Source organism: Sus scrofa, chromosome 9 (genome assembly GCF_054392235.1).
Source record: "Sus scrofa isolate SSC_HxYL_T2T_F1_AM1 chromosome 9, Sscrofa_HxYL_maternal_Yorkshire_Landrace_v2.0, whole genome shotgun sequence".
Lineage (NCBI taxonomy): Eukaryota > Metazoa > Chordata > Mammalia > Artiodactyla > Suidae > Sus > Sus scrofa.
In genome coordinates this window covers 50,606,276-50,630,268 of record NC_139391.1, presented here as the reverse complement: position 1 = coordinate 50,630,268, position 23,993 = coordinate 50,606,276, and the positions used below count along the sequence as shown (strand labels likewise).

General features: G+C 53.9%; 1 protein-coding gene across 30 annotated transcripts in view; it reads right to left on the bottom strand.

The window, feature by feature from the left end:
• GRAMD1B (GRAM domain containing 1B) overlaps positions 1-23,993 on the bottom strand; it is a 247,702-nt gene that overhangs the window by 21,241 nt on the left and 202,468 nt on the right. For 14 of the 30 annotated variants that reach the window (XM_021063037.2, XM_084976440.1, XM_084976418.1 and 11 more), the window contains 7 exons: positions 23,771-23,981; positions 16,283-16,303; positions 8,007-8,091; positions 7,407-7,510; positions 6,168-6,263; positions 5,068-5,148; positions 1,296-1,411 (listed from right to left, as the gene is read on the bottom strand). In XM_021063037.2, coding sequence (XP_020918696.1) covers positions 1,296-1,411; positions 5,068-5,148; positions 6,168-6,263; positions 7,407-7,510; positions 8,007-8,091; positions 16,283-16,303; positions 23,771-23,884 — 617 coding nt within the window. In that variant the 5' untranslated portion in view covers positions 23,885-23,981. Of the gene's footprint in view, positions 1-1,295; positions 1,412-5,067; positions 5,149-6,167; positions 6,264-7,406; positions 7,511-8,006; positions 8,092-10,566; positions 11,491-16,282; positions 16,304-22,920; positions 22,942-23,770; positions 23,982-23,993 lie in introns of those variants that run through there. The other 16 variants (XM_084976427.1, XM_084976426.1, XM_084976419.1 and 13 more) reach the window with 2 other exon arrangements.

The following is a 23,993-nucleotide window of genomic DNA, read 5'->3' as shown; positions in this document are numbered from 1 at the left end:
GACTCTGAGTAAAGCACTGGACATGAACTTAGAGATAATTAGGTAGGTATGCACAGGGTTAAGTGAGACGCCTAGTAAGTGGTAGAAACCCTGAGCTCAGGTCTACATAGCCCACATTCAAAGCTCTTTCCTCTCTCTCTATTCCTCTGTGCCTCTCACATGACCACCAAGCCTCTACCTTCCAACCTCAAGCACGCTTGTACCACTCTGCTGCCCTGTCTGTCTTCACCGATCCACAGCACGTGGTACGGAGATACCCCTTCTCCTTACAATGTGCTTCTCTTGGCTCCTGGACATGAAGCTCTCCTATTTCAGTGCGTGTTCCTTTAAGGTACCTTTTGCTGCTTCTTTCTGTTTTTGAGTGTTCCCAGCCCCAGTCCTTGAACTTCTTCTTCTTCTTTTTGGTATGCAGAAGTTCTTGGGCCAGGGATCGAGCCCACGCCATAGCAGCAACCCCAGACACAGCAGTGAGAACCCTGGATCCTTAACCCATTGAGCCACCAGGGAACTCCCAATTGAGCTCTTCTTCTTATGTCCATCCAGTCACTTGGCAGTCTTAGCCACCTTCATGGCCAGCTACTTATCACCCCCACAGTTATGTTCCTAGCCCAGACCTCCTGGTGAGTTCCACACCATACACACAAATGCCCAGGTCGTGACAGCGTCAGGTGGCTAAGAGTCATCTCAAACTCAACTGGCCTAAAATCAAGCTGCTGATCTTCCCCCGCATCTGCTCTGCTTACAGAATTTCCATCTCAGTTCAGAACAACTCTGTGCTTCCAGCCGGTAAATCCTTAAAGCCGCCTTTGGTTCCTTTTTGATTCATCAGCAAATCCTTCAAAATAGGTCTGGTTCTACCTTTCAAATATATTCAGAAACTAACTACTTACTGCTGTTTCTACTGCTACCCTCCTGGTCCAAACCGCCATCACCTCAAAATGATCTAAATTATTCAGCAGCCTCTGAGCCAGTCTGCCCTCACTCCCCATCAGTCTGTCCTCAACCCAGGAGCCAGAGTCATGTTAAGATGTTAAGTCAGAGCTCATCAATTATCTATCCAAAGCCTTCTTCCCAGGCTTCTCATCCACTCTTGAGGAAAAGCACATCTCCACGCCCGGCCCAGAGGCTCTCAGAATCCAGCCCCACCTCCCTCTTCCCACCTGCCCTTTGCTACCTAGCCCTCGGCCCAGGAGGCGCTTCCCACGGGCACCCCTCTCAGCTTCCTCCCTCACCTCCTCAGAGCCCTACTTAGATGTCAGCTCCAGCCCTCCTCACCCTCCCAAAGCCTCGCTCACCCCATCGTGTTGACGTCATCATCAGGGGGCACGTAGTCCTCGTCATCACTGGTCAGGCCCAGCTCGTTCCCATAGCACTGGTGAACAAAGTGCCAGAGCTCCTTGGGGCACAGGGGCTGCGGGGGACAACAGAGCAGCTCTGACCCTTCCTTCCTGGGGACCCTACCCTCCACAGAGGCTCTGAGGTGAGCTGGATGCCACTGACGGCAGGAGAAGCTGGACCAAGAGGGCAGCAGCGCCTCGGTGGCACCCCATGCCCAATTCCCTCCTCTCCGGATCTCAGCAAGATGCCCCTCTTCTGTCCACGAATATAGCTTTTAGCAAAGCCAGGAACCTGGCCTGTTCTTTCAGCTCAGGTTTGCAGAGTGGGACCAAGGGGCCTCTGAGGATGGGAATTGCCCACCTCTTGCCCCTGTGGATGAGGCCCAGCATCGAGAGCATAAATCGCTACTGCTCTGGGGCCTGAGCCATCACAGAACGTCTGGCTTGGACCCAGGATGAGCGCCAGAGTCCCCTCAGCCAGCCTCCCCTGCATGGCAGAAACTCCTTGTACTAACAGCAGCCACGCAGGTCCTGATGGATCAGGTCCAAGAATGAGGTGTGACCTCAAAGGTGGTCCATTCCACAGTTGGGCAGTTCGTGTGCTTGGAAAGAAACCTACATTCTCACAGTTTAAGGGCCTCAAAGATCAGCCACTGCATCCAACCCTCTCTTTTCTACCTGAATGCTTCCTTCTTTATTCTTTTTTTTATTTTTTAAAGTTTTATTGAAGTACAGTTGATTTACAATGTTGTGATAATTATCTGCTGTACAAAGTGATTCAGTTCTTCCTTCTTTATTTTTTTCAGTTCTTCCTCTATTTGATTTCATTTTTTGATTTTTATTTTATGATTTTTATTTTTTCCATTATAGTTGATTTACAGTGTCTGGTCAAGTTCTACTCCTTCTTTATTTTAAATTACAATCAGGTTGCCTACAATTCCACGTGTTAGTTCCAGTTTTTCTCATTTCACCAGGTGTCTACATGTCCTCCTCAGAAGCAATGTCCTAAGAAAAGTTAGCTCTCGTGAGGCTCAGAGTTTCAGGAAAGAGGCAACAGAATGTCAAAGAAGGAAGATTGGAGGTGACGCTCATGGATGAGCCTCGGGTTGGGAGGAGAGGAGATGGTAGGAGGGTTAAGATGTGAAAAGAAGCGTTAAGAAAGACAGAAGCAGGAGTTCCCACTGTGGCACAGTGGTTAATGAATCTGACTAGGAACCATGAGGTTGCGGGTTCAATCCCTGGCTTCGCTCAGTGGGTTAAGGATCCGGCGTTGCCATGAGCTGTGGTGTAGGTTGCAGACACAGCTTGGGTCCCGTGTTGCTGTGGCTGTGGTGTAGGCTGGCGGCTATAGCTCTGATTAGACCCCTAACCTGAGAACCTCCATGCCACAGGAGCAGCCCTAGAAAAGGCAAAAAGACCAAAAAAAGAAAAAATTAAAAAATAAAATAAATACATAAATAAAAAGACAGACAGAAGCAGTCAATTTTTAAGAAAAAAAAAATCAAACTTAAAGAATATTCCCACCAATAGAGTGGATAGGGAATTTGAGCATGCTCTGATAGAGCATTCTCTGACCCCATCCTTTGGGTGTTTTTCTGTTTGTTTTTGGCCACACCTGTGCTTGCAGAAGTTCCTAGGCCAGGGCTTGAACCCAAGCCACAGCAGTGACCCAAGTTGCTGCAGTGACAATGCAGAATCCTTAACCTGCTGTGTCACAAGCAGGTGAACTGTGAACTCCCTGGCTCCATCCTTTGAAGTTATGGTTTAAGAAGCAGGCAGCTAGCAGGGTTCCATGAGCCAGATTCCTCCTCCTGCTCAGGAGAACTGCCTGGATCAGCATGGCCAGGGCTCTCTCTGAGCTTGCAGGGTCAGAGGTGGCAGCTTTCGTGATGCCCTCCCAGTGCCAGCAGGAGGCACCTTCTTCTCCTGTACCTGGATCTCCTCCCTCCCGCCTCTGTACACCATCCACCCTGCCTGGGACACCTGTGCCTCTCTGCCAAACTCCGTCCTCACAATCCACCTTCTCCACGCAGCCTTCCCTGACCATCTGGCTCCGCTTGTCTGACCACAGCCAGGCCAAGCACAATCAGCAGATCCTGTTCCTCAGGCTGAATTCTCAGTCACTTGGTGAGGGTTATGGTGGACCATCTGGAGGACCCTCTGTCTTATTTAGAAAGGACAGTGATTGGAGCTGAAAATGCAAACCTGCCATGGCAACTCAAACACATCATCATGTTACCGTCATCCATGGCTAATAAAAGGAGAAGCTCTCCGTCACTTATGTTACCAGGATTTGTACCAGGGCTACAGACTTTCAGGTCAGAAGAAATTCTTTTTTTTTTTTTTTTTTTTTTTGTCTTTTTTTTTTGTTGTTGCTATTTTTTCCCGCGGCATATGGAGGTTCCCAGGCTAGGGGTCTAATCGGAGCTGTAGCCACCGGGCTACGCCAGAGCCACAGCAACGCGGGATCCGAGCCACGTCTGCAACCTACACCACAGCTCACGGCAACGCCGGATCGTTTAACCCACTGAGCAAGGGCAGGGACCGAACCCGCAACCTCATGGTTCCTAGTCGGATTCGTTAACCACTGCGCCACGACGGGAACTCCAGAAGAAATTCTAAATAACAAACCTGTTCAATCTTCTTCAGATAGTAATAAGTGTGGGCTAGAATCAATATCTATTTAAATGTATGCAGGTCATGTATATAATTATGAAATGTGATATAATTATGTGGCATTCATTTGTTCCTAGGTCTCTTCTGGCTGGGAGGCTGTTTCTCAACAGCCCCAGCAAGTGCGTGAAAGTTCTCTGCCGGCTGCAGCCACAGCATCTCCTTCATCCCTGTCTCTTCACAGTGCCCTTCAAACGCTCCAGCAGTCAACTGGTGGCTGATGAACTCGGTTTTCCTTTTTTCTCTATTTCTGATGCTCTGGCATCGTAGGCCTTGCTGACTGGGGAGGGCCTGCCCTTTGTAGAGTTAGCTAATTCCTAGACATAGGAAATCCTCTGCCTGGGAGCCCGTCTTCCCTATGTTACCAGCTCATGTGGAGCCCATACTCCCAACCACCTCCTATCTCCAGCCCTTACACTCCAGGCCAATGCCAATACTCTCTCACACTAACTACCCCAAGGACAGTCTCTTTGGAGACATTCTCTCTACTCTGAAGCCTGATGAAATATTCAAATGAGCCAGTCCTATACCTGCTTGGCCAGCTCACTCTGCTTCATCCATTCCTTCCCCTGAAAACCGTGAAGAAGGCTCTTGCCCCCGCTTTCCCCTTGCTCTCTGTGCCTCCTGGCTGAGCTGGTGCTTCCCCGTGTGGCCCTGCACAGCAGGCTGGGCCTCTGCTTCTCGGGATCTTGAGTATAACAGCGTCTTTCTGCACAACAGTCATTTCTGTGTCTGCGTGTCCTGCTATACCTGACTAAAACAAACCCCAGTACGTTTTAAACCAGTGGGGCTGCAGTGCCTGAAGGGAACAGGACTTTACTGCAGGCAGCAGTGAAGCTGGATGTGCTACTGCCAGCACCTGGGTCACCAGGGGTGAGAAGAAGACGTGACTCACCGTGAGTCGGGGGACTTCCAGAACCAGGAGGAAGCATGGGCTTCCGCAGCGGGCCAAGGTCACAGGAAGAGGAATCACTCCAATGGGCCCACTCCCAAGGGGAAAGAACATTCTAGGCAGGTTTGCACCCTGCGGTTGAAGGAGCTGATGAGCAGCACTCACCTTTTCCAGGAGGGCATTCTGCCAGAGGCGGAACATCATCATATACGTCCTATCCCGGGCCCCAAAGGACGTGAAAAAGTGCTAGATTGAAAGAGAAAATGGCAAGAAATGTCTGTTAAGACTTAAGAATAGATGAATGGAGATGTGGTGCTCCTTCCTTCAAAAAAAAGAAAAGCTTCTGGTTCTCCCCTCAAATACTGCTGACTCTCAGTTATCCGTGCTCACAGCACAGGTGCACTGAAAGGAGCAGCATCCTGGGGCCCAAGTCCTGGGGCCTCTGAGTCCCCACAATATTACCCACACCTGCCTCCGTGCTTCTCTTTCTGGTTTGAAATTTTCACCTCCATAAAAAACGTCCTTCACTGACATTCAGGGAATGGGTAAGTGGGAGCTGGGAACAGCCCAAGGGCAAAGGAAGGCAAACCCCCTAACGCACTCAGCCTTCGATTCATTAATTCGACGAACACTTGAATATTAGCATGTGTGAGGCCTCTCCTACAGGTTTTGGGCACACGAGCAAACAAAACAGAAAGAGACCCCTGCTTTTAGGGAGCTTACACAGAGCCATCAGTCTTCAGGCTCTGGGTAAAGGTCAAAAATCACAATGTTTTTTCTGCAGCACATTTTATCAACCACATTTCCCGCACCCCGACAGGTATGGACAGCCCATTCCTGTGACTCCTCATCCTTCTTGATGAGCTATGTTGATCATAACGAGGCAACGTACATTCGTATAGTGCTTAACAATTTATTAGTGTTTTCAAGTGTGTGAGGTCATTTCAAGACTATTAAACAGGTACTATAGGCTCCATTTTTCACACAAGAAAACTGAGGCTCAGAGAGGTCGCATAACGTACCTGTAGCCAGAGGACTCAAACTCAGGTGTTCTGGCTCTAAATCCATGTTCTGCCACTCCACCCTCACCCCTGCTCAGACGCCAAGCACCCTGCCTACCATGGAGGTGGGCCCTGCAATCTATGACACCTTACACCTGCCACCCAATCCCTCGGCCTCCGTGTTGATGGGATGGGAGGGCAGCAATCCAGGAGGAGGATGCAGGGACTTGGGGTGGAGAAAGTCCAGGATCAGACTCCACTTACCTTTTCTGAGTCAGTGCAAACTTGGATGGCATTGGGAATGAGGCGAGCTGTTTTTTCTTTCGTCATGGAGCAGATGTCTTTCAAACGAACGGTCAGCTGACGTCCACACGGAAGCAGAGAATGGGTAACAAGTGAGAAGAGGCATTGATAGTCAGGCACAGAGTGTTCACAGTGCATCATCAGTTCAGATGGAGGAAATCAGATCACAGGCTATGTACTTCTAAAGGGACCTCCTCAGAGATCACCCTAAGCCCCTTATTTCAGAGGCCACGCAGCATGGTGGGGACTGAGCCTCGCTGAGAGCCAAAAAGTCTCTCTCAATTTCTTTTTGGCCGTGCCTGTGGCATGTGGAAGTTTCGCGGCCAAGGATCGAACCCATGCCACAGAGATAACGCCAGATCCTTGACCTGTTATGCCACCAAGGAACTCCCTGAGAGTCTCCTGATTCTTGGTCCAGGGAGTTTTCTTTCTCATTTCTGCACAGCATGATCAATGTGCAGGGGTCCCATCATGACTTGGCTACTTACAGAACACTGGCATGGGATGGGACCTTATGGTCATCTGGTCACTGTGTTCTATAAGTTTAGGAAACAGAGGCAAGCAAAGAATGAAGGACTGGCCTAAAATCACATAGCTGGGAGTTTTCGTTGTGGCACAGTGGAAATGAATCCAACTAGTATCCATGAGGATGCAGGTTTGATCCCTGGCCTCGCTCAGTGGGTTGGGGAGCCGGCATTGCTGTGAGCTGTGGTGTAGGTCAAGATGTGTCACGGATCCTGTGTTGCTGTGGCTGTGGTGTAGGCTAGCAGTTGTAGCTCTGATTCAATCCCTAGCTGGGAACTTCCATATGCTGTGGATGCAGCCCTAAAAAGCAAAAAACAAAAAATAAAATCACACAGCTTAATTGGGTGCAGATCCCAAAAGATGTACAAGCCAGTTCTTCTGAGTCCCAAGGCCAATCACTGCCCTGGTTATTCTACTATTCTGCCTTGTGTGGAATACTCCTGCCAAATTTTTACCTGCATTTGCCAAAAGCAGATGCTCTTAACACTCTCTTCCACACCCAAGAAGGAGAGAGGGGAAGGCAGGGTAGAGGGGACCTGTGCTTCCAGACTAATGCTTTCGTGTGTTATTCAAAGGCTTGGGTAGAGCATGAAACCAACCAAAGGAAAAAAATAGAGGCAGCTTCCTCAGCCATAGCCAAGTGGCCAGTCCCAGAGAGCAAGCCCAAGTCTTTACCAGAGTTTCCCAGCGGAAGATGTTGCTGTAGAAGCAGATCCAATTTTCAGAGAGGTAGAGTCGGCCCTGAAGAAGAATGTCTCTTTGGAGTGCACATGAGTAATCTGTGGTAGGACGGGGGACAGAGCTCAGGGACAGCGAGCATTCTCAGCAAACCGCTACGGATCAGGCGTGCGTGCCTCCCACCAGCCCAGGGCAGCCCAACCGCCCACCACTGACTAGGTGTGTGAGACACGTGAACTAGTGGCCAAGGGAGTCCCTAGCATCTCCTGACAGGGAACATGAAGGATGTGAAGTTCACTGCTGCCTAGAGGCAGAGGAATGCCTGAGGCAGAGGTAGGAAGGCCAACAGAATTCAACGAATGCCCCACCCCCTTCGTTATCTCCCCAGCCCCTTCCCCACTGGGCCCTGTGCAGAGACCAGAGTGACAGCGACTCCTCACAGGCTGGGCTCTCTGGAGGCGACCATGCCGAGCCCCGACTGTCGGAGCTCTGCACATCCTCACTCCTCGGGGAACCTCTAGTCAGAAGCGGCCTGCATGCCGTCCCCAGAACTCCCAGACCGCCCTTCTACCCCCACACCCATGTTACCCCACTCACCAACGATCAGGCGCTCTGAGTCTGGAAGCTGTTTAAAGAGCTTTCGGAAGTCTTCATTTCTCTGCTTGTAAGTGGGGCTTAACACCTGCATGACAATGGCCAGGGTTAGCGGGATGTTCCCAGGTTCCATGGGTTGGGGAGGAAGGTTCAGGAGGAGCAAAGCTGAGGCTCTGTTGTGCCAGAGACCCCAGGAGGCCAGGTTAGGCAAAGGGGTCTGGGGATGGAGAAGCATCATGGATAGAATTTGATGCTGCAAACGGCTTTGTATCCAGGGTCCATCAGTGAGAAAACATCAAACATACTAAGCAGGGCTCACGTGACATCCCAAGTGGAGAAAGAAAGGAGGGACAGCTCCAGGGGCTTCCTGGGGCCCACCACGTCTGCCACTGCTCTTCTGCCTTCTGTCAGCAGGAAGTACCACCTTGACAGTGAGGCCCGAGGGGACTCCCCAGCCTACCAGAAGGACCCTGGATATGATGGTGCCCGCTGCACCCCTCCAAAGATGCTACCATCATGAGTAACATAGCACTAAGCTGTGTCTGAAATTCATGACTAGGGACAAAAAAAATCATAAAACATAAGATAGTATATGTCAACTATATCTCCATAAAACTGGCAGGAAGGGGGCACCTTTACAAAGATATAAAAAAACCCCATAAAACTAACACTAAAAGAAGCACATAAGTAGAAAATTTTAAAGCATACCCGGCGACTAGAGGCACCCAACCTTGATTCCCACACCTTCCTTTACAAGACTATCTCATTCATCCTGTAAGTCAGCGATGAGGAAACTAAGCCCAAAGAGAAGTCCCTGCCCAAGGTCCCCGGCGGGTCAGTGGCAGACCTCCCAATCGATCCCACCTCTGTGCTCACCTCCTGCCACCACCTGTGCTGCCAGACGCCCCTGCACCCACTGAGCTTTTGGGTGCCTCAGTGCAAACTCATACCCAAACACTACTTTAGTGAATCCTTCTCAGAAAATCCATACACCAGTTGCACGGACAGGAATTCTGCTCTTTCCAAGCTTACGATCGTGTGTCCGTGGATGAAAAGCACCCAAAGATGGGTATCACAACCCAGGGAAGGCCAGGTATCGTGACACAGACATCTATCTGCACGCCATCCAGGTGATCTTGTTGAACTACCTATGCCAGGAGCGCACACAGGTAGACAGATGGGTCTGGTCATTTACACTTTCTCACCCGCTTCCCCGGGGAACCCACTGGCATATAGCTGTGGTGACAATGGAATGAACTTTGGACTGTTCGTTCTTCTGCAAAGCTAAATGGCTGCAGCCTGGCCACGCTGGCGAGGGCACTGACTACCTAAGCTGGGTGACAATATGTGCTAAAGTGGACAGGAGTATTTCAGGAAGTGCAAGGAGAGAAAAAGAGCAGGACTTCAGTTTGGGGAGCTTTGCCAGAAGAGAGAGAGAGAAGAGAGTGCTTTTAACTGCTTTGTCCATAGTTAATTTGTTTTTTGTTTTTTTTTTTGTTTTTTAGGGCCACACCCACAGCATATGGAAGTTTCCAGGCCAGGGGTCGAATCGGAGCTACAACTGCTGGCCTACGCCACAGCACAGCAACGCCAGATCCAAGCTGAGTCTGCGACCTACACCAGCTGCGACCTACAGCTACACCAGCTGCGACCTACAGCTACACCAGCTGCGACCTACAGCTACACCAGCTGCGACCTACAGCTCATGGCAATGCCAGATCCTTAGCCCACTGAGCGAGGCCAGGGATCGAACCCGCAACCTCATGGATGCTAGTCAGATTCGTTTCCACTGAGTCTCGATGGGAACTCCCACAATTAATTTTTTTCTTAAAAAAAACTGTATCAGTCAAGTTGGTCTTTGTATTTACAAAGTTCCAGTATCCGCCTGAGAACCAGCCTACCAGGTGGCCCCAAGGCCCCTTCAGTTGAAACTGCACATCAGGCATCCAATCACCTGAAGCCTGAAAGTCCTTCCATTGCTAACGTTCTCTGTGTAGCACCCTGTCACCCTTGCTTCTCTCGTATCCAATGGAGAGAAGATGACATGACTGAGATGGAGATGAGGGGAGTCTGGCCATAATCTCCAACCAGAGGGAAATGGAGGGAGCCGCCCCTCTCCTGTCCTCGGAACAAAGCCGTGGCTGTGGGGAGAGGAGGGCAAACCCAGCCCTGACCTCGGAAGTCGGCCAGTTCTGCCAGGGCTGGCTGGGGCATAGGAACTCCTTAACCCAGGCTTACACACAAATGCCCTGATTCTAGCAGGCTGCTAGCGTGGACGGCAGGCCAGGCTCGCCTCCTGGAGTCTAAAGTACAGAGATACGTGAGTCGGCCCCGTGTATCTGCACATGGGAGACGGTGACTCTCTCCCTTGTGCCCTCATGCTCTTAAAGGGACCTCCTCCACAGGTGAGGCACGGCTCACCTATTTTCATTTTAAATGGTCAAAGAATTCTCGTTGAAGGATTGACAAATCTGGGGCCCTCAGATGTCAGGGCCAAGTGGGGAATGACAGGGGTGCAGCAGAACAGTCACACGGGCACAGAGAAATGAGGTCGCACACTCACGGCTGGGATTTCCTCAGATCCGGGCCAGTAACAGAGCTCCGTACCAGCAGGTACATCCGCAAGCTTCCTTAGGTACCACTGCAAAGGCTGGCTGTCCTGCTCCAGCAGGAGGCTCCAGAGGACCCCGGATTCCGTCAAAGATTCCATTTTGCTCCCCACAGCTCCACCTCCCACTGGAACCCGGCTCCTCAGACTCCGGTACTTCCCTACTGTCCGCACAGGATGCAAACAGATGGGCTTGCCTGGGCTGAACGCAGATGAGCGGCCTTTGCCTGCTTGGCAGAGGGTCTTAGGTGACCCTTGCTGGCCTCCTTTTCTCCCCTTGAGCTGGGTCCCCAGCATGAAACCTCACATGTGGGAGGGTGTGCTCAGCATCATACTTGGGACAGGCTGGCCGGCCAGTCTCCCACGGCCTGGTCTGTTCATTCCACTCAGCTCCCACTGTGGCTGGTCTTCGGACTGCGGGTGACCCAGAGGGGATGTAAGAAGCCCCTCCTCCCGGTCGGTGGGGACAGCCACTCCAAGAGGCCAGCTGCAGCCGGGACGCCGACAGCAGGGCAGGTGCACGGGGCCGGGTGAGGGTCCTGAGCGGCAGGCCCTGGTGGGCAAGGAGAGCTGCCCGGGAAGAGGATGACCCCACAGCCAGGTCCAGAAGTCCGTCCCGCCAGTTACTCACACACAGCACAGGGGCTCAAAGTTGGTCCGAAACTCCAGGGAGGACGAACGTCCACCTCCCCGGCTTGTTCTGCCCTGTGTCGTAAGGCAGCCCATTCAAGTGCAGTCGCTCCTCTGGGCGGGTGCTGGTCGCTATGACTCACGGTCCTCACCCGGGCACAGCAGCCACCGCTGGCTGTGGCACCCGGGCCTGCTCCCACCCCCACTCCTCCACACGCCCCTTTCCTCCCAGCCCGTGCTCCTCGCACTGACCAGCAAACAACTCCTTTGTTAGAGTCGCCCGTGGCAGGAGGGAGGGGGAGGCAGGGCGGGTGGGCGGGCAGGGCCAGAGCCCTACACATGCTTCAAGTTACAGGATCTGGGTGATGGTACTGGTCAACGTCCTCCAGTAACCCCCAGCCTAGCCTGGCCTCTTCGGCAGATGTTTCCTGCAATGGAAAGTCGCTGGCCAGGGCTCTGAGTGGGGGAAGGGAGGCGAGGAGGTGCCAGGGGCACTGCTGTTATGATGAAATCTGAAATCTGAGACTCGAACAGCCAGGGACTTCTTGGAGACACACTCTCCCCTCACTGACCCATCCATCCACCAACTTCCCTACGGCAGCAGCAGCAGACCTGAAGTTTCAAAGCATCCCATTTCAACTGTGCCGGGGGGAGAAGTTGAGGTCAGTAGCTCCAATGTCTGTCTAAGGCATCTCCCTCCTTCCCAGGGACCCTGCACAGCCTCCAGCACTAGCAGGAGGGGAATCAAGGCCAAGAGGATTCCCAGGCGGCTGCTCAGACCTCAAGGGCCAAGTAACCATGCTAGGAGCAGAGAATCTGGCCCAGGTCAAAAGGAGACAGACAGAGGGCTGGGAAGCTGAGATCCCTGGGAAAGGGATGGGAACCAGGCCAACTGGGGCAAGGAGGGCTCCAGACAGAGAAGCTGGAGCCAGAGGTCAGGCAGCACTGCGGCAAATATTGGATTCCCAGGAAAAGTCAGACCGTTGAGAGAAAGAGGGCACCTCCCTTGCCCTCCTCAGCTATGCCCACGTTGCCAGGAGGGTCTCCAGGCTGCACGTGATGAAGAACACTGCCTCTGTCTTAGGAATCTCAACTATTTGATGCAGTTAACACTCAACTTTCCCATACGGAAAAACGATCTAACAAATGTATTAAAAATGTAGATTCTTGGGAGTTACCATTGTGGCTCAGTGGGTTAAGCTCCTGACTAGTATCCATGAGGATTTGGGTTCAGTCCCTGGCCTCGACCAGCAGGTTAAGGCTCCAGCATTGCCGTGAGCTGCAGCGTAGGTTACAGACATGGCTTGGATCTGGCTGTGCTGTAGGCCAGCAGCTGCAACTCTTGATTCGACCCCTAGCCTGGGAACTTCCATATGCCGCAGATGCACACACACAAAAAAAGTGGATTCTTGACTCCCAAACCCAAAGATTCTGATTCAGAGGGACCGGAGGTCTCCTAGTTAAATAGGATTGGAAGAAGTAGAGGAAGGGTCTGAACCTCTCAGTCCACACACCTCGTGCCTCTAGCTACTATATCACATGGGGTGATTACTCATCAGGCTCCTGTCTTCTTCAGGAAAGACCTACATGTTTTTGTTTTTGTTTTGTCTTTTTAGGGCAACATCCATGGCATATGAAGGTTCCCAGGCTAGGGGTCGAATCGGAGCTGCAGCTGCTGGCCTACACCACAGTCATAGGAACGTGGGATCTGAGCCACATCTGTGACCTACACCACAGCTCACCACAGCTCACCGGATCCTTAACCCACTGAGCAAGGCCAGGGATCAAACCTGCGTCCTCATCGATGCTAGTCAGATTCCTTTCCGCTGAGTCACAATGGAAACTCCAGGAAGGACCTATATGTTAAACAGCTTTCTATCTTCTTTCCACGGTGTTTCAAATATCAGCTACTCAAAAACTATTTGCCAAATAAACGCATTCCTTCTCTACTTCTGATACCGCCCCATTAACATGGTATCTTGTGTGTACACCTCCACACACATCCCCAGTTCTACAGGACTGGCCCCTCGGGGCTCAGTCCCTCCCCACACTCTCCAGACCACATATCCCAGCTTCTCTCCATCCCACATGCATCAGCCCTATGAGCAGCGGTGTGTAGGGGAACCCAGCAATTCCATCTTCCAGCATGGCTGGAATGCCGCTCTCCCAGGCTACATGAGACCCCACAATCTAGGCCATTCCAGGGCCCATGAGGGCTGAATCCTTATAGTAATTCCCCGGAAACACTTGAGTGCAGTTGCGCTGGAGGAGACGATGACTGTTTCAGCTCCAAGGGGGGTAAGGCAGGGCCAGGACACACCCAGAAAGATAAGCCCTAGGAGACAGCCCCACAGCCTCCGTCTTCGTCTCTTCCGCCCCCTCACAGGGTAGCAGGCAGCTTCCGGCCTGGGAGGGAATTGGCCCTGGGCTAAACATTAACCCCAAGGCAAACACTGGGAGCTGGGGCCAAATGGTACCCCCTCCTAGGGTAGAGCAGTGGGAGGGAGAAGGCGGAGGAGCCCAACAGATGGAATTTGGTGGAGCACTGGCCTCATCTAGGAAGAAGCCAATTAAGACCCTCAAAGGCAACCCTGGGCTTTCAACCAAATCCAGGTAGGGAGGAGCCAGTTGTGGGAGGCAGGCAGTGGAGCTGGGGGACGGGGCAGGGGGCTGACAGAGCAAAGGAAGGAGAGGGGGGTGGGGAAGGTCTAACAGAGAAAGACAGAGAGGAGCGGGACTGGAAGTGGCCTCACCTGGAGACGAGACGCCCGAGAGAAAGTCAAGATGGTTGGGGCGGGGGTACAGGGTCGATGGGGAAATAACAGAGGGGAGATGGACCGAGGCAGAGGGAGCAATCAGCCCTCAGAAAAGAAACAGTGGGCTGCCGAGATCGCAGGGCTCTGGCCGCGCCTGGCTCCTCTATCTCTCATTCATCTGCCATGGGAAGCCCTGACCTCTGGGCCCCACATGGCAGCTGGCCCACCGCTGCTGTCCAGGCTAGCGGCAGCATCTATTTCTAGCCTCTGCTTTGTGCTCAGATGCCAGTCCTTACGTGTGGGGCTGAGGGAGAGGACATTAGAAGTGAAAGGATGGGAGAAGAATGGGGGAAGAGAGAACGAGTAAAACCTGCTAGAGTCAGGGAGAGAGAGGAAGCCAGAAAGGAGAGGCAAATGGAGCTGGAGAAAAGAAGACGGGGGGAGTCGTCGAGAAAAGGGGAGGGAGGGGTTCAAGGAAAGGAAACGTGATATGGAACAGAAAAGTCTGAGGAAAGAGGAAAGAAACGAGGACTAGAGAGGAAGAGGGCAGAGGTGGGCAACAAGGCTGAGGAGCTGCAGGTGCAAGCCTGCTCGTTTTAACTGTCTCGCGGGTCTGCAGACGCTGCTTCCTGTTCCCCGCGGAGGGGAGGGAGATGTGTCAGGGGAAGGATGCTGGGGGCCCCACCCACTCCCAGGAAAGCACCCCTTCACCCCCTCAGTCCCCTCCAGCATAGAAGGAGCTCCGCTCTCCCCCAGGATGTCAGCTCAAAGCTGTGGGAGGCCCCCGGCCCAGGTGAAGACCACAGTGGGTCCGAGGGGGATGGCTGGGGGCTGAGGTCTGGCTTCTCCCCTACACAGGCCTCCTCAGCCCCCAAGTCCCCTCCCATGAGCACAGCCCACCAACCTCTCTGCCGTGTTTGTGCCCAGGAAGGCTAGGGCTGGGGTCCGTCGATCCATGGGGCCCACCCAGGGATAGGCAGGGCCCCCGAGCGGCAGGAGGTCAGGAGCCACAGGGCTGACTGACACGTCCTTGACTTTGGGGAACTGCTGAGTCATGTGGGAAAACACCCCGCCCCCACAGTGATTCTTTTTTTGGTCTTATTGTCTCTTTAGGGCCGAACCCGCAGCATATGGAATTCGCAGGCGAGGGGTCGAGTCAGAGCTGTAGCCACCGGCCTACTCCACAGCCATAGTAACACAGGATCCGAGCCGCATCTGCGACCTACACCACAGCTCATGGCAACCCCGCGTATCTTTAACCCACTGAGCGAGGCCAGGGATTGAACCTGCATCCTCATGGATGCTAGTCGGGTTGGTTGCCCGCTGAGCTACAACGGAAGCTCCCCCCAGAGTGATTCTGACCCAAGCTCCTCCGTTAACCCCAAGAGTCTCCTCTCCTGCCTCTCAGCCATTTCTCCAAGCCCGTGCAAACTGCAGCAGGGCCTGGTGTTAGAGGAGCGGGAAAGGTGCAACCACGTGACCACCAGGGTCAAGCACAGGAGCAGCAGGCTCAGGGAAGAGGGACAGTGGCCTGAGACCAGGCCACGGCTACCAACTGCCCGTTGACCCTCTGTGCAGCCCCGGGCAGAGCGTGATGGGGCAGCTGAGGGACCGACTGCCAGCTGCTCTCCAGGGGAAAAGTTCCAAACCCTGCGGGCCCCCCCTTGGCAGAACGGCTCACCCCACCATTGACTTCTGGGCATGGGCAGTAGGCTGGTGCTCCCTGGACGATCCCAGGCTGCACCCTCACAGACCCCAGAGCAGTGGATGTGTTCTAGGCGCGTGCCCTCGGGACGACCAGGGTGACCCTGGGGCAGAACTCAAATTCCATTACGTGATACAGCCTCTCTACTAACGGGAAAGTTCTCTGACTGCTTTTTCCCCAAAATGTCTTGGTTAAGGGAGGAAAAGCATCAGCACTATGCCCGTCCCGGAGTTCTGTCTGGATGTGGGATGCCTGCCGGGATGGTCCCCTCTGCCAGGGCCGAGGAGCCTTTCCAGGAGGTGGGGGAGGGGGTGGAGGGGGGTAAGGCAGCCCATCCCTGATTGGGCTCAGGAATCAAACCCTCCCTCGCTAGCTGTCCTGCCCTGCTATGGAAGATAAACCACTGCGTCTGGTCACTGAGGGAGGGGTCTGGTCAGGGGAAGAGCCCGCCTTTCTAGGCCCCCCATTTGCTGGAGCTCACGGGGAAGCCAGGCTGCACCGCCCACGTCTCCATTCCCTGACCACGCTCACCCCCACCCACTTCCGCCGTGCCCAACAAGAAAAGAAAAGAGATACTTACATTATACCAACTCTGGCTTTTCTGAAAGAACAAAGTAAAAGAGAAGCCATGTTAGTCAGGGGAGAGGTGGAGGGAATGGCCAGAGTATTCCTGCTCCCCGGGGAAGGTGACACAGACAGCGGAGGGCGGGCAGGGAGGAGGAATCCCCAGGCAGCTGAAGGCTTCCCATGTTGCTGCTCGGGGGCGGGGTCCTCCTTTCTCAAGACAGCTCCCGAAAGGAGGCCCGGGGAGCGGTCCGTGCTGGAAGCCCCACCGCGGCTGGGGTGGCAGGCAGCGGCAGCACCAGCTAGAGCTCAGCTGGAAGGGAGTCGGACCCCATCACAAGGTTCTGATGGGGTAAGGGATGCACTGCAGGCATCCGGGACCCAGCCCCCCACAGGCCCTGATCAGAAGCTAAGTACCACAGGGACCAACACAGCGTCCACTCCAAGCCAGCCCCTCTGACAGGCAGGGTGGGAGCCTCTGGCATCGAGGAACACAGGGACCGCCTCAGGAACGTCCCTCCCCCTGTTCTCAGCCACTGAGCAAATTCCTCCCTCTGTGCCACTGGCTGAGCGCCTAAGTGATAACGGTAAGGGAGTGGTTTGGTGGTGTGTGGGGGGGGTCCGTTTTGGGAGGAATGTTGAAGCACAGAGTTGCAAAAGGTCCTTCTTGACTCTGTGGGCCTATAATTCAACATCGACAAAGCCCGTGTCCGTCCCAACTCCAGAAGTCAGGTGCCCTCCGTTCCCAGCCCTGGGCAAAGGTCACTTATCTTCAAAGTAACTCAAAGTGTTTTAGGGAAAGAGGAGGGAGGGCTAAGATTGCGCCTGGTCTTCGATCTCTATGGCCAGGGGTCCTTTATACTCATCCTACTTGGAAGACAGAGAGATAGGTGGATACAGACAGAGACAGACAGACGGGGACACACACACACACACACACCTGCCTAGGCCCCATCCCTTGAGATGCTGATCCAACAGGTTTAGATCGGGTAGACTGGGGCTGGGGTATTCAGTTTTAAAAAGCTTGCCAGTGGTGTGATTCTGGAGGACAGTCACAGGGCAGAGGGAAGCTTTGCCAGAAGAGCCATATCTTATACTACACACACACCTCGTTTTATTGTGCTTTTTTACAAATTGAAGTCCTGTGGCCCTCCTGCATTTAGCAAGTCCATCGACACCATTTTCTCAACAGCATCATCATCATCATCATTATTATTATTATTATTATTTTCTTTTTAGGGCTGCACCTGTGGCATGTGGAAGTTCCCAGGCTAGGGGTCGAATCAGAGCTGCAGTTTCGGTCTCCGCCACAACCACGGCAATGCGGGATCCAAGCCACACCTGAGAACTACACCATAGCTTGAGGCAATGCCAGATCCTTAACCCACTGAGAGAGGCCAGGGATTGAACCCACATTTTCATGGAAACTAGTCAGATTTTTAACCCCCTGGGCCACAATGAGAATTCCCCCAAGAGCATTATTTTTTTAGTTAATATTGTAAATTTTATTTTTCACTTAATTTAATCAAATGTACATGTCTTGGATATAATGCTATTATATACCCAACAGACTACAGTATAGTGTAAACATAACTTCTATATGCACTGAGAAATCAGAAAATCCACGTGCCTTGCTTCACTTTGGTGTCTGCTTTATTGCGGCAGTCTGGAACCCAACGGTAAGGTCTCCGAGGCATGGCTGTGTACAGAGGTGTGGATCCTGGGCACAATGGCACATGGCACCTTTACCCTGTCTAGCTGGTCTTAAGGGGGCCCCGACTCATATGGGCAGAAGGAGGCAGCCACTGTCTAAGGATGTCTGCTGTGCGTGCCTGGCGGGGCAGGGGCGGAGGGCGAGTGTAACTGGTCATGTGATTTCCCCCCTTGCCAGCTCTAGGCTCTCCCATCCCGCCAGAACTCGCAGAGACCTTCCCCTTCATCCTGAAGAGGAAACGGGTCTGCAGATACAGGACAGGCACGGGTGGCTCTGCCTCTGAGTGGTTGTTTCAGCCTCACACTCTAGCTCACTGCCCCAGGGCAGATGGCAAGGCAGGTTCTCAGGCCTCCTCTGCAAGATGTTCTCTTTGGTCATTTTTTTTTTTTTTTTTTTTGTCTTTTTTTCTTTTCTAGGGCCGCTTCCTGTGGCATATGGAGGTTCCCAGGCTAGGGGTCTAATCAGAGCTGTAGCCCCAGCTGATGCCACAGTCACAGCAACTCCAGATTCGAGCCTTGTCTGTGACCTACGCCACAGCTCACAGCAACGCCGGATCCTTAACCCACTGAGCGAGGCCAGGGTTCGAACCTGAAACCTCATGGTTCCTAGTCGGATTCGTTAACCACTGAGCTACGATGGGAATTCCCTGGCCCCAGCTCTTTACATCACTGTCTTGGCCTTCATGTGGGACCCTGGGAGGGAAGGGGGGCAGCAGGAACTTGGGCTGGGCAGGGGGACCCGAGATCCTTCAGAGACCCTCCTGCCAGGCTCTCGCTCCTCCCTCAGGTAACTAGAAGGAGATTTTCTATTGTCATGTACTGCGCATGGATGGATGGCCCATCTGGATCTGTTTGCAACAAAGAGCTTCAGAGAGACAAAGAGCCTGAACCAGGGAACTGGGACCTGTCTCAGGTGGCTGTGTGATACTTGTGTGTGTGTTACTTGCTCACCTAAAGGGGGGATAAAAATACGTGTTCACAAGCACTGCGATGTGAGACACACACGGAGCAAGGACTTTTGTCTCATCCCTCAGCCTGAGAGCCTGGCCCAGACCAGCTCTCTGTGGACGGCCCATCATCCATCACTACAGAGGGTATGCACCCCTCAGCCAAGCCCACGGCAGCCCCTGGGAACAGCTACGTGGGCCTGAGTCCTCTCAGAGGCAGGTTGGATCTCCATGGCTCCGCTTTCCAAGACTGAGTCCTGAAGGAGCTGCCGGACCGGGAGGGCCCTGCTCATGTGGAAGGGGGGCTGGGGCAGGGGCGCTGTGGCCCCGAGGGTGGGAGTGGGCATCCACAGGCACTCGCACTCGGAGGCTGCGGCCCTTGCAGGTTCTCAAAATAGTCCTCCTGTGCAGCGACGGCCAGGGGCAAGGAAAGAAGAGAACGCGGGAGTGGGGTAAGGGCTTTCTGATAGGTGCTAAGGGGGTCTGGCAGAAAGGAACGGAGGGAGTCGGGAACACAGAGCGCTGGGAACGGGCCGAGCCAAGCAGGTTTCTATGCTCCTTCGAGAGGTCGGAGGAGTAAGCACTTCAGGGACTCCAAGGCCCCTGGAAACAGCCAAGTTCCTCGTGTCTCCCCAGTGCGAAGGCCCAGGAGTCTGGAAGATGGGGTAGGGGAGAGAGGGGGACGGAGGAGCACTACAGTTAGGGGGAAAAAACAATTTCTTACTTTGATCAGTTTAAGTCTGTCATACTGGAAAGGAAACCACAAGAATTAGGATTGAAAAACAAGGGGGACCTTAAAGGGGAAGAGGTGCCCCAGAGTCACAGAGCCAGGTGACACCACACAACAAGGGCTGGGAGGCACAATGCCGCGAGGCTAAGGCAGCACCCCGTCCGTTCAGGAGCCGGTGGAGCAGGAAACAGCCACCGGCTCCCTCTTGCGGCCACAAGCCAGCACTACAGAGCGGAAGCTGGGCAGTGGCACACACTAAGGGGTCCTGAAGTAGAAAGAGGCTTGACGTCTAGCCCTGGGCTCTGGGCAGGGCTGCCCTAGCAAGGGTCAGCCTCAGCAGTAGTTACAGAGTCACAGGAGCAGGGACTTCCCTGGCCACCTAGTCCAACCCCAATGTATTTTTTTTTTAAGCTGTTTAGTGCCACATCTGCAGCATGTAGAGGTTCCCAGGCAAGGGGTCGAATCGGAGCCACAGCAAAGAGGGATCCAAGTTGCATCGGGGATGTACACAACAGCTCACGGCAATGCTGGATCCCCACAAGCTGAGTGAGGCCAAGGATTGGACCTGCATCCTCATGGATACTAGTAGGGTTCATTTCTGCTGGGCCACAACGGGAACTCCCCAACGTATTAAACATGAGGAAATGGCGTGCAGAGGAGGGAAGACAGATACTGAGAGTGAGGCCTGGCTCTAGGCAGAAGCTTCAGCCTGCCTAAAACATATGAGGTCATCTCCTCTACTAGGTGTACAGGACACAGGGAACGAGGTGGCTATGAGGTCGCCTCCTCTATGAGGTGCACAGGACACAGGGAACAAGGTGGCCTGGCTGTGCAAACAGTGACAATAGCTCTGGCTATCAGACCCCTCACTGTGGATACAACTGGTCAACCTGAGAAACTGCCCCCCCATTGGAGGGGGGGTGCTGTCCCCACCACAAGAGCACCCCTGCCTCCTCCCTTCACCTCACCCCTGCAGCTTTCCCTCACTCTCTGACCTGGGTAGAACTTGATTCCCACACTGGTCCTCAAGTGCCCACTCTGGAGTCTGTGTCCCACCCACACTCTTCCCAGGCCGACCACGCTGCCCCTCCAATCCCACGTGGAGTTCCAGCCTGGCTCCACACCCACTCTCCTGCCTCTGAGTTCATGGAGCATTCCAAGTACTCCCATGGGACTAAGGGTCCAGTATGGTTTGTGGATAACCTGGGCACAAAGAATCTGTGCTTCTAGGCGTTCCCGTCGTGGCTCAATGGTTAACGAATCTGACCAGCCTCCATGAGGACACAGGTTCGATCCCTGGCCTTGCTTAGTGGGTTAAGGATCAGGTGTTGCTGTGAGCTGTGGTGCAGGTCGCAGACGCAGCTCGTATCCCACATTGCTGTGGCTGTGGTGTAGGCCAGTGGCTACAGCTCTGATTGGACCCCTAGCCTGGGAACCTCCATATGCCGCGGGTACGGGCCTAAAAGGAAATAGAAAAAAAAAAAGAATTGGTGCTTCTCATCTCCCTTCCTCAATTGTGGGCTGCCTGGGGTGGGAGCCTGGTCCTCATATTTATTTCTTTTTTTTTTTTGTCTTTTGTCTTTTGTTGTTGTTGTTGTTGTTGTTATAGTTGCTATTTCTTGGGCCGCTCCCGCGGCATATGGAGGTTCCCAGGCTAGGGGTTGAATCGGAGCTGTAGCCACCGGCCTACGCCAGAGCCACAGCAACGCGGGATCCGAGCCGCGTCTGCAACCTCCACCACAGCTCACGGCAACGCCGGATCGTTAACCTACTGAGCAAGGGCAGGGACCGAACCCGCAACCTCATGGTTCCTAGTCGGATTCGTTAACCACTGCGCCACGACGGGAACTCCTCATATATATTTCTTAAAGAAGATCCACCCTTTAGGGCTTTTTAGAAGTCCTTGTTACTGGATGCTCCCCTCCACCCACACCTGACCACAAAAGGCGCCCTGTAAGGAGTGAGTGGTAACCATAACTGAGTACTGCCCGGCTCACTGAGGGCCTTGCTAGGCATCAAGGCAAGAGGGTGAGGAAGCTCAGAGTCTGACTTTGGGATGGAGAAGAGCGCAAACCCTGTGGGCAGAGGCAGAGAAAAGCAACAACTAGATGCCCTTATCCAGCAGCATCTGCCCTCTTCCCAGCCAGAGGTGTGAGAGGCTCAGGAGGGGCTGTGAGAAGTCATTTTCTAGCCCATCCCAGATGTGCCTGCACCTGAACCCACAGGGAACTCCCAGGGGCTTCCTCAGGGCAGGGAGGACTCATCCTCCCCTGCCCACAACTAGCACTGGTCTTTTAAAGCCCCCCGCAGAGCTAAGATGAGCTTTTAGCCTGAAAGTCACAGACTGCAGGAGTAGCCCTGTAACCTCTTGTTCATCCCTCAGGAGCGAGAACAACTGTTTAGCCTCTTCCTCCTCAAAACACTTACAAAGGCTTGAGACTATGAGGAAGTCACCCCTGGGCTCTCTCGTCTTCAGGCTATGGACCCCTTTCCCCATGGCTGTTATTTCCTGAGCCCTGCCGTAATGAAACCCTTACTGTTCACCTGGGTAGGCTCTCTCACTGGCTCCCTGACCTGATCACACCTGCGCAGGGGGAGGCGAAGGCTACTATCAATGTCCACTGACCCTCCTCCGCCTCCCCCACCCAGTGCTGGCACCACCCTCTCTGGGAGAAAGTTCCGCTCTGATCTCCACCCAGGATCCTAGGAACACCAGGAGCCCCAGGCTGGACGGCAGGTGGAAGCAGTGAGGGGCACAGCTCTCAGCGGACAAGCGGAGGGAAGGGCGGGGCCAGGTGGAGCTCCTGGGGTCATTCTACTGCACGGGGAACTCGTGTAAGGGACTCGTGACCCTCATTCCACTCGCTTGGGGACTTGGCAATCCCCCACCAGAGCAGGTATAAGGGGGTATCAGGACCTGTAGCCTGACCGAATCGGGGCCTCCCTTCCCCAAAGGAAAGCAGCGAAGCCCTGGCAGGACTCTGCTTCTAGACAGCACCGTGAAAGGAGGGAACAGATACCCAGCCCGAGGCAGTGTTTGGGGCGCAGGCAGAGAAGTGGGGGTGGGGGCGGGTCTGTTCTCCGACTTCAGGTGCAGCGGGAAAGGTCCCTCTGTGGCAGGGGCAGTGGGGCAGGCCCTTCTGGGAAAGGGACCAAGCAAGACACATGGGCCAAAACGGGTGGGGGCAGAGGGAGGGGTGCAGAGCACTACAGACAATTCGACACCGGAGGGGAGACCAAAGACAGAGACAAAAGATGGCTTACTTTTGAGAGGCGCTTGTGAGACTAAGACCATGCATGCAAAGAAGGTATTTGGGAGATGGTAGGGAAGAAGAGGAAGAACAAGAAATCAAAAGACGAATTCAGTTGGGACACCAGCTCCCAAGCCTCCCATGGCCCCCCCCCACTCCCCGGGGCCTGTGAGTTGGGCAGGAAAGAGCAGCTTTTTGAAGGCAAAGACATCTCCTGCTTCCCAAAGGACTACGGGAGGAAGAAAAAAAAAAAAAACCTCTGGGGAGCCATAAGAAGCCCGGCCCCCCTGGGGCTGATTTTATGCCCCTCTTTAGGCAAAGGCCAGGTGCTCAGTGGTAATGCTGACACACCTGGGAGGGATGGAGAGACCTGTCACCATCCTCTTGGCCAGATGAGTACCAAGTGGTTAGTACCAAGGTAAGGCAGGGTGACAGCCAGGGCAGAGGGTCCAAACAGCATTCTGCAACCTTCCCTGAGGACTCTCCTCCTGGTCCAGCAGTTGCCCCTAGTGATGTTCCACCCGGGATTTGATATGGGGAGTAGAGCTACAGAGGTGACCCCTGCTGACCCCCAGATCATTCGTCCTCCAAATCTCAAAGCATGTGAGGCTCCTTGGGCCCCGAAGAGAGACAACGGTCACTGTGGAATCACTTAGGCAGCCCCCCGGGCCCTCTCTGAGAGCTCAGCTGAAAAGATAACATTTAACTAGGGTCTCCTCTGCCGCCTACCCTCACCTCGCTGAGCAAAGACTATCCCTGGGACACGAAGGCTGGTCAACTGTCAGGTCCCCCGACAGAAGGGTCCCCTACCTCACCCCGCCCCCAGCTAACACGCAAGGAGAGTGCCTGGGGGTCTGGCTCACCTTGGAATTTTTGCCACCACTACGGCCAGACTGTGAGGAGCAGCTGCGCTGCACACCCTGCTCCGGTGTGGACGGGGACTTGTCCGAGGAGTGATCTGAGCCCTTCTCCACCATGGTGTCTCCGTCCGGGTTCTGCGGGGTTGGCGAGCGAGACCGCTTCCGGAGGATGGGGGAGCAGGCCGGCGTGCTGCGGTTTGAGTTACTGGCAGTGCTGCAGGGGCAG